The 10,114-nt window shown below is 42.4% G+C and overlaps 1 protein-coding gene across 1 annotated transcript in view; it reads left to right on the top strand.

The window, feature by feature from the left end:
• Positions 1 to 2,035: 2,035 nt before the first annotated feature.
• Positions 2,036 to 10,114, top strand: part of LOC138801744 (macrophage receptor MARCO-like) — a 106,847-nt gene continuing 98,768 nt past the window's right edge. The window contains exon 1 of the mRNA XM_069984839.1: positions 2,036 to 2,094. Coding sequence (XP_069840940.1) covers positions 2,052 to 2,094 — 43 coding nt within the window. The 5' untranslated portion in view covers positions 2,036 to 2,051. The remainder of the gene's footprint in view (positions 2,095 to 10,114) is intronic.

The following is a 10,114-nucleotide window of genomic DNA, read 5'->3' as shown; positions in this document are numbered from 1 at the left end:
TGTGTATATAGGAGTCCTCAGGGGGATCAGTGCTGTGTATATAGACGTCCCCCAGGGGGATCTCTGCTGTGTATATAGAAGTCCCCCAGGGGGATCAGTGCTGTGTATATAGAAGTCCTCCAGGGAGATCAGTACTGTGTATATAGGAGTCCCCAGGGGGATCAGTGCTGTGTATATAGGGGATCAGTGCTGTGTATATAGGGGATCAGTGCTGTGTATATAGGAGTCCCCAAGGGCGATCAGTGCTGTGTATATAGGAGGCCCCCAGGGGGATCAGTGCTGTGTATATAGGAGGCCCCCAGGGGGACTTCTAATTACTGTGAAAGTTAAAAAAAAAAAAAAGTATTTTCTATAAATACAAAACCCCCACCCCTAATAAAAGTCTGAATCACCTCCCTTTTCCCCTTTTATAAATAAATAAACAAACATGTTTGGTATCGCCGCGTGCATAATCGCGCGAACATTTTATCATATTCCTGATCTCGCACGGTAAATGGCGTAAGCCCAAAAACCGCCAAAGTGCAAAAATTTAGCATTTTTGGTCGCATCAAATCCATAAAAATTGTAATAAAAAGTGATCAAAAAGTTGCATATACGCAATCAAGGTACCGATAGAAATTACACATTATGGCGCAAAAAATTACACCTCACACAGCCCCATAGACCAAAGGATAAAAGCGCTATAAGCCTGGTAATAGAGTGATTTTAAGGAACATTTTTTTTTTTCAGTGAAAGTTTTTTATTTTTTTAAAACCCATCAAATAATATAAAAGTTATGCAAGTTGCATATCGTTTTAATCGTACCAACTTGAGGAACATGTATAACATGTCAGTTTTTCCATAGGACAAACGTCGTAAAAACGCAGGAGAAGCCTTTGCCTGATGCTTTACCTAACAACAACCTTTATCTGATAACGGTCCCAGGACCAAACCATCATATGGATATTATTACATGTAATTGTCTTATAAAAGACTACCAGTTGATAATACCAGTTCACACTATATTGTGTATAGATCATTTATATAGCTCATCAGAACTCCCCTAAGAACTCAGAACTCCCCTCAGCGAAAATCTTTTTTTTTCCTCAGATCAACTGGTTTCAGAAAGTTATATAGATTTGTAATTTACTTATATTTAAAAATCTCCAGTCTTCCAGTTCTTATCAGCTGCTGTATGTCCTTCAGGAAGTGGTGTATTCTCTCCAGTCTGACACAGTGCTCTCTGCTGCCACCTCTGTCCATGTCAGGAACTGTCCAGAGCAGCAGCAAATCCTCATAGAAAACCTCTCCTGCTCTGCACAGTTCCTGACATGGACAGAGGTGGCAGCAGAGAGCACTGTGTCAGACTGGAAAGAATACACCACTTCCTGCAGGACACACAGCAGCTGATAAGTATTGGAAGTAAATTAACACCTAATCCCTGGGCTCTGATCATTTTTCCTTATAATTGAGGTCCTCTGGACACCTTGTACATTTTATTGCCCTTCTTTGCCTCTTTTTGTCCTTCCAATGTGTCCTCAGTGTGAACGGTGGCCAGAGCTGAGCTGCAGTATATAGATGAGGCTGCATTCACACATCCAGAGGGAGATGGATGGCGCGGTCCTACCGTAGGGAAGTCCTGTGTTGCCCCTGGCAACCAATCACAGCTCAGCTCCCAAACATTCATGAGCTCAGGTAAAATGAAAGCTGGGCTATAATTGGTTGCCAAGGGCAACACAGGCCATCCCTTCAGTAAGGCAGCGCCATAAGTCTCCTCCACAGTATTGCCAGGTATGTGGCTGCTTCTTATTGTTTTTAGGGTTTCAATTGAAAACAAAAGACAAAACAAGACTGGTCCCTAATGTGGTAATATCACCTCCCTGCTGACTGGCTATAATATACACCAATGCATCACCATGGCTGACTGACACATGGGCCAGACTCATCACAACAGCCAATCACAGCTCAGCTTTCACTTTTACACAGCTCCATAAGATATGAGAGCTGAGCTGTGATTGGCTGCTCTGGGCACATGACATCAGTTTTTGCTATGTCTGAGCCATGGTGTCTCCATGTCCAGCTTCACATCCATCCACACTGATGGTGACATTACAGGTAAAGGCCTGAACCACAGCGAGCGATGGAGGACACCTCATAGCACAAGTCACAAACACCATCCGTCAGTGCCAGGAGAAGTGATGTACCATAAAGAGGGTCAGCTTCTCATATATACATATACACACTGCCTGCCATATACCATATCTTATACTATCCTATTATAATTGTATCATTTATACCAAATGCTCTACCAGCTACATTATATTACATATGTAATAATACATGACCTACGTCTATGTATATTCCTAATATCTTCTATCAGTCTATTTGTGTATCTTGCCCTCTAATAAGACATATATGTATACTGACATGTCACAGCAGAGACATTGCTGAATACCAGGGAACAAACACCGGGATTTATTAACTTAATTCCCTGAATTGCTTCAAAACTTTATTATATTTACAGAAGCATCAATACAGCTTGGGTACATACCTAGTATATCTATACAGCTACATTGTGATAGATAGATAGATAGATAGATAGATAGATAGATAGATAGATAGATAGATAGATAGATAGATAGGTGATGGATAGATAGATAGATAGATGATAGATAGATAGATAGATAGATAGGTGATTGATAGATAGATAGATAGATAGATAGATAGATAGATAGATAGATAGGAGATAGATAGATAGGAGATAGATAGATAGATAGATAGGAGATAGATAGATAGATAGATAGGAGATAGATAGATAGATAGATAGATAGATAGATAGGAGATAGATAGATAGATAGATAGATAGGAGAGAGATAGATAGGAGAGAGATAGATAGATAGGTGATAGATAGATGATTGATAGATAGGTGATAGATAGATAGATAGCTGATAGATAGATAGATAGATAGATAGGTGATAGATAGGTGATTGATAGATAGATAGATAGATAGGAGATAGATAGAAGATAGATAGATAGATAGATAGATAGATAGATAGATAGATAGATAGATAGATGATTGATAGATAGATAGATAGATAGGAGATAGATAGATAGATAGGAGATAGATAGATAGATAGGAGATAGATAGATAGGTGATAGATAGGAGATAGATAGATAGGTAATAGATAGATAGGTGATAGATAGATAGATAGATAGATAGATATAGATGATAATTATTTTGATACTATTCTGTATTCTAAACCTGATATAGGAAAAAGAAGACAGAGAGACGTAACAGAAATAAATAAATAAATATATATATATATATATATATATATATATATATATATATATTATATTAGTATAGGCTATGGTATGATATAGTATAATATCCATCCATCCATATCTATCTTCTATCTATCTCCTATCTATCTATTTATCTCCTATCTAGAGAGGGATATCTGGCTATTCCCGTGTTTTGAGACTCGTAACTGAGGCTCCACGGACCCCCTTTTTTGCATATTTAAATTATGTATGGGACAATCAATGGAGACTCGTAAATGAGTACTCCATTGGAATTTTTCACTGTTCTCCCTGAGTTCAGTGATTGTTGTGTTTTGTTTATCTATTTATCTATCTATGTATTTATCTATCTATCTATCTCCTATCTATCTCCTATCTATCTATCTATCTCCTATCTATCTATCTATCTAAATAAATATAGAGAAAATCCGCAGCACACCGAAGTCGTGAAGGTTTGTAATTTATTCAAATCATAAGTGCAGCAATCCAACAGACGCAACGTTTCGGTGATCGCTTATCACCATTTTCAAGCGTATCTTGTGAGACATTCAAGGGCTTTTTAAAGCCATACAAACAGTGTGATTGGTTTACAAAAAAAATTAGCAAATACTTTACACATGTGCAGAAAAACAATTCATTGGAAAGTGTCCACGTACTGCCCTCTTGGGGCGTATACATTCACATTGGTAATCTTAGGTCACAAGGGCCGATTTCATCCCGCCCACTGTGATGCGTGCATAAGCAGTGAAAAAGTCCGTGACAGAGTCCGTGCATCGCACACAGTGAATATAAAAACAGTGACCACTTGAGAAAGAGGGTGATCAATCACCGTTTAGGAAATAGAAAAAATTAAGGATAAATATATACTTTCGGATCCGGGCTCACCACCTTCACCAATGTCTGTAATAGTCATGCTAGATCATCCATCGCGTCCTGTATTGTCATCAGGGGCGGGCTGGGCCGGGGGGCAGGAGGGCATGTGCCCCCCGGGCCGGTCTTCCCCACCAATGAGTGGGCCGCGACCCGCGGCCGACTCTCTGCAGTAGTTGAGACTGAAAGAATAGCGCGGCCGGCCGCCGCGCTATTCCCTCAGTCTCTTCCGGGCCGCCTGATCCCCCAGGAGCCGCAGACGTGCTGTACGCAGGCACGTCTGCAGGCACCTACATCAGGTCCCCAGCGGTGACGTCACTTCCCTGACGTGCCGCTGAGGACCTGATAGGAAAGGGAGAGGAGAGGAGCCGCCGCGCTGCAGCAGCAGGGAGAAGCTGCTGCACACTGAAGATCCGGCCCGAGGAGAGGTGAGTTGTTTTTCTTTTTTTTTAAACCCATTAACATGTGGCCACACCGGGGGGGGGGCTATTCTATAAGGGGGGGGTGCACAGGGGGGCTATTCTATGAGGGGGGGATGCACAGGGGGGCTATTCTATTAGGGGGGGATGCACAGGGGGCTATTCTATGAGGGGGGGATGCACAGGGGGAGCTATTCTATAAGGGGGGATGCACAGGGGGGCTATTCTATGAGGGGGGGATGCACAGGGGGGCTATTCTATGAGGGGGGATGGACAAGGAGGCTATTCTATATGGGGGGATGCATGGGGGGCTATTCTATGGGGGGGGATGCACAGGGGATATTCTATTAGGGGGATGCACAGAGGGCTATTCTATAAAGGAGAATGCACAGGGGGGGTATTCTATTAGGGGGGGATGCACAGGGGGGCTATTCTATAAAGGAGAATGCACAGGGGGGGTATTCTATTAGGGGGGGATGCACAGGGGGGCTATTCTATGAAGGGGGATGCACAGGGGGCTATTCTATGAGGGGGGGATGCACAGGGGGCTATTCTATGAGGGGGGGATGCACAGGGGGAGCTATTCTATAAGGGGGGGTGCACAGGGGGGCTATTCTATGAGGGGGGGATGCACAGGGGGGCTATTCTATGAAGGGGGATGCACAGGGGGGCTATTCTATGAGGGGGGATGCACAGGGGGCTATTCTATGAGGGGGGATGCACAGGGGGAGCTATTCTATGAGGGGGGGATGCACAGGGGGAGCTATTCTATAAGGGAGAATGCACAGGGGGAGCTATTCTATAAAGGAGAATGCACAGGGGGGCTATTCTATGAAGGGGGATGCACAGGGGGGCTATTCTATATGTGGGGGTGCATGGGGGCTATTCTATATGGGGGGGGTGCATGGGGGCTATTCTATGAGGGGGATGCACAGGGGGCTATTCTATGAGGGGGTGCACAGGGGGCCATTCTATATGGGAGGATGCACAGGGGGGCTATTCTATATTGGGGGGGATGCACAGGGGGGCTATTCTATGAGGGGGGATGCACAAGGGGCTATTCTATGAGGGGGGGATGCACAGGGGGAGCTATTCTATGAGGGGGGGATGCACAGGGGGAGCTATTCTATAAGGGGGATGCACAGGGGGAGCTATTCTATAAAGGAGAACGCACAGGGGGGCTATTCTATGAAGGGGGATGCACAGGGGGCTATGCTATGAGGGGGGATGCACAGGGGGCTATTCTACGAGGGGGGTTGCACAAGGGGGCTATTCTATATGGGGGGATGCACGGGGGGCTATTCTATATGGGGAGATGCACAGGGGGGGGGCTATTCTAAATGGGGGGATGCACAGGGGGGGGCTATCCTATATGGGGGATGCACAGGTGGGCTTTTCTTTATGGAGAGATGTGCAGCGGGGGGGGGGGGGCTATTCTATATGGAGAGATGTGCAGCGGGGGGCTATTCTATATGGAGGGATGTATTGATGAGGATGTTGCTGGAGCAAGAAGCCTAAAATGTCTGTCTGACAGATCCCGTGGAGAGGAGTCATGGCCAGAGAAGTCTTCATGATGGCCGGAGCCAGATAGAGAAGAAAAGGAAAAGTGGACGTCTCTTCATGCAGAGAAGACGCCTACTGTGAGTCACTGAATGTAACTGCACTATAATAACTTATAAGGTCTTATAACTTATCAGGGGTGTCAAACTATGTCCCTCCAGATGTTGCAAAACTACAATTCCCGTCATGGTTTATCTGTCCAGTCATGATGGGATTTGTAGTGTTGTAACAACTGGAGGGACGGAGTTTGACAACTGTGTTCTATTGTCAGTGTTCTTATACCGGAGATAGATAGGAGATAGATAGGCGATAGATAGATAGATAGATAGATAGATAGATAGATAGATAGATAGATAGGAGATAGATAGATAGGAGATAGATAGATAGATAGGAGATAGATAGATAGGAGATAGATAGGAGATAGATAGATAGATAGATAGATAGATAGATAGATAGATAGATAGGAGATAGATAGATAGGAGATAGATAGATAGATAGATAATGGATAGATAGATAGATAGATAGATAGATAGATAGATAGATAGATAGGAGATAGATAGATAGGAGATAGATAGATAGATAGATAGATAGGAGATAGATAGATAGATAGATAGATAGATAGATAGATAGGTGATAGATAGATAGATAGATAGATAGATAGATAGGAGATAGATAGATAGATAGGAGATAGATAGATAGATAGATAGATAGGAGATAGATAGATAGATGGATAGATAGATAGATAGATAGATAGATAGATAGATAGATAGGAGATAGATAGATAGGAGATAGATACATAGGAGATAGATACATAGGAGATAGATACATAGGAGATAGATAGATAGATAGATAGATAGATAGATAGATAGATAGATAGATAGATAGATAGATAGATATCCAGTAGGAAATAGCTATCTAGCAGTTCATTATGTATCTTTGATTACACATGAGATCACAACCAGCAGACACATTATAATAATGAGAACCTTCTATGTGGATGATCCTGGTATTTGTACAGTGGATGTTAGTTAGTAATGGTGGTGGTGGTGAAGGGGTTGTGATATTTGTTTCTTTTATACTGGTATTATTGGTCTTGTTATACTGGATCTCAGTTATGGTGTGGTGGTATTAGTTAGTATGGGGTGGTAATGGTTGTGGTCACAGTGACAATATATGTTTCTTATATACTGGTGTATTGGATTTGGTCAGTAACGGTATATTTCTTCTATCCCCTATTAGTTCTGTTCTGGGGTCACATCCACATACTGATCCCCCACAGAACTCTGTATACTGATCTCTCACAAAGCCTCCAGTATACAATACACCAGGAATCCTCCAAGTACAACAGCTGCAAACACTACAACTCCCAGCATTTACTTACAGTCTGCAGCCCTCAGGATATGCTGGGAGTTGTAGTACATCCTCTGATAACAGCTGGTGCTGCAGAGATTCAGGGCTGATGGTTTTAACATGATAAGAGAACCAAAAGGGCATTACAGCACTGATAACAGGGTCACCGGGTACACAGCATGGTACCTTAAGGGTGCATTCACACAGACAGATTTAGCTGACAGATTTTTGAAGCCAAAGCCAGGAATGGAGTTGAAAAGAGGAGAAATCTCAGTTTTTCCTTTATTACCTGTTCTCTGCTTATAGTCTGTTCCTGGCTTTGGCTTCAAACATCGGTCAGATAAATCTCTCTGTTTAAAGGCATCCTAAGGTACTATGCTGTGCACCTGGAGCTAGGTTCCCTTTAATCCAATAGATGTATATCACAAGGGCTTTTCGTGGCTGGGAACACTGGCCACAATACTATAATTCTGTGGCGCATGTGTAATCTTCCTTTCCCGCACTTATTTGGGGAGGGTAATACCAGGTAAGGGCCAGGGTGGTGGATGGGCCGCTAGCCTGCCAGTCAAGGGCCAGTGCCGTGTGCTTGCCCCCCAGGCTAAAATCTGCCAGCCAGCCCCTGATTGTCATGACGACCGGAGCGGAATGCAGCCAGGAGCTCCACGTCAGCAGCTTATTGTGGCAATTGTAAAACATGGCCCGGGGATACTACGGTCCAATTAAGGATCGCTGTATACCCACGTCCCCAGGATTCCGGTCACTTACCCGGGTAAGGGGAGGATCTCTTCATCCCGGAGACAAGGCCAATGTTACGGACCCCTCCAGGTCCACATTAGGGAAACGCTTCAATGCCGCTTTATGTGAATTGCTCCAAATTGAAACCTATTGTGCTCCACAGGTTCGCGAAGTAGGGGTGAAAATTCATGACATCTTCCATGACTTCTGGAATCTGATGTCATGAATTTTCACCCCTACTTCGCGAACCTGTGGAGCACAATAGGTTTCAATTTGGAGCAATTCACATAAAGCGGCATTGAAGCGTTTCCCTAATGTGGACCTGGAGGGGTCCGTAACATTGGCCTTGTCTCCGGGATGAAGAGATCCTCCCCTTACCCGGGTAAGTGACCGGAATCCTGGGGACGTGGGTATACAGCGATCCTTAATTGGACCGTAGTATCCCCGGGCCATGTTTTACAATTGCCACAATAAGCTGCTGACGTGGAGCTCCTGGCTGCATTCCGCTCCGGTCGTCATGACAATACAGGACGCGATGGATGATCTAGCATGACTATTACAGACATTGGTGAAGGTGGTGAGCCCGGATCCGAAAGTATATATTTATCCTTAATTTTTTCTATTTCCTAAACGGTGATTGATCACCCTCTTTCTCAAGTGGTCACTGTTTTTATATTCACTGTGTGCGATGCACGGACTCTGTCACGGACTTTTTCACTGCTTATGCACGCATCACAGTGGGCGGGATGAAATCGGCCCTTGTGACCTAAGATTACCAATGTGAATGTATACGCCCCCAAGAGGGCAGTACGTGGACACTTTCCAATGAATTGTTTTTCTGCACATGTGTAAAGTATTTGCTAATTTTTTTGTAAACCAATCACACTGTTTGTATGGCTTTAAAAAGCCCTTGAATGTCTCACAAGATACGCTTGAAAATGGTGATAAGCGATCACCGAAACGTTGCGTCTGTTGGATTGCTGCACTTATGATTTGAATAAATTACAAACCTTCACGACTTCGGTGTGCCGCGGATTTTCTCTATATTTATATACGAACGGTCTGAAGTCAGGACCCAGACCGCTGGCACCCATATCTACGCTGCTGTGCCGCTCATTTTTCTTTTTATATCTATCTATCTATCTATCTATCTATCTATCTATCTCCTATTTATCTATCTATCTATCTATCTATCTATCTATCTATCTATCTATCTATCTCCTATCTATCTATCTATCTATCTATCTATCTTCTATCTATCTCCTATCTATCTATCTCCTATCTATCTATCTATCTATCTATCTATCTATCTATCTATCTCCTATCTATCTATCTATCTATCTATCTATCTATCTATCTATCTATCTATCTATCTATCTCCTATCTATCTATCTATCTATCTCCTATCTATCTATCTATCTATCTATCTATCTCCTATCTATCTATCTATCTCCTATCTATCTATCTATCTATCTATCTATCTATCTATCTATCTATCTATCTATCTATTATCTATCTATCTATCTATCTATCTATCTATCTATCTATCTCCTATCTATCTATCTATCTCCTATCTATCTATCTATCTATCTATCTATCTATCTATCTATCTATCTATCTCCTATCTATCTATCTATCTATCTATCTATCTATCTATCTATCTATGTTACAGTAGGCATAGGATACAGTATAACAAATATATAAAATATGGTTTAATAAAAATATACAAATGTTCAGTATATGGCTTAGCAGGGAGTATAAACTATGCCATAATGAATATATCATACTGTGTAGTTAGTGTAACACATATGGTGTATATATATATATATATATATATATATATATATATATTTATATATAGCGACGAATCACATCCCAGTATGAGGAGTATAAGCTGA

Source organism: Dendropsophus ebraccatus, chromosome 9 (assembly GCF_027789765.1).
Source record: "Dendropsophus ebraccatus isolate aDenEbr1 chromosome 9, aDenEbr1.pat, whole genome shotgun sequence".
NCBI lineage: Eukaryota > Metazoa > Chordata > Amphibia > Anura > Hylidae > Dendropsophus > Dendropsophus ebraccatus.
This window is presented reverse-complemented; position numbering and strand designations above follow the sequence as displayed.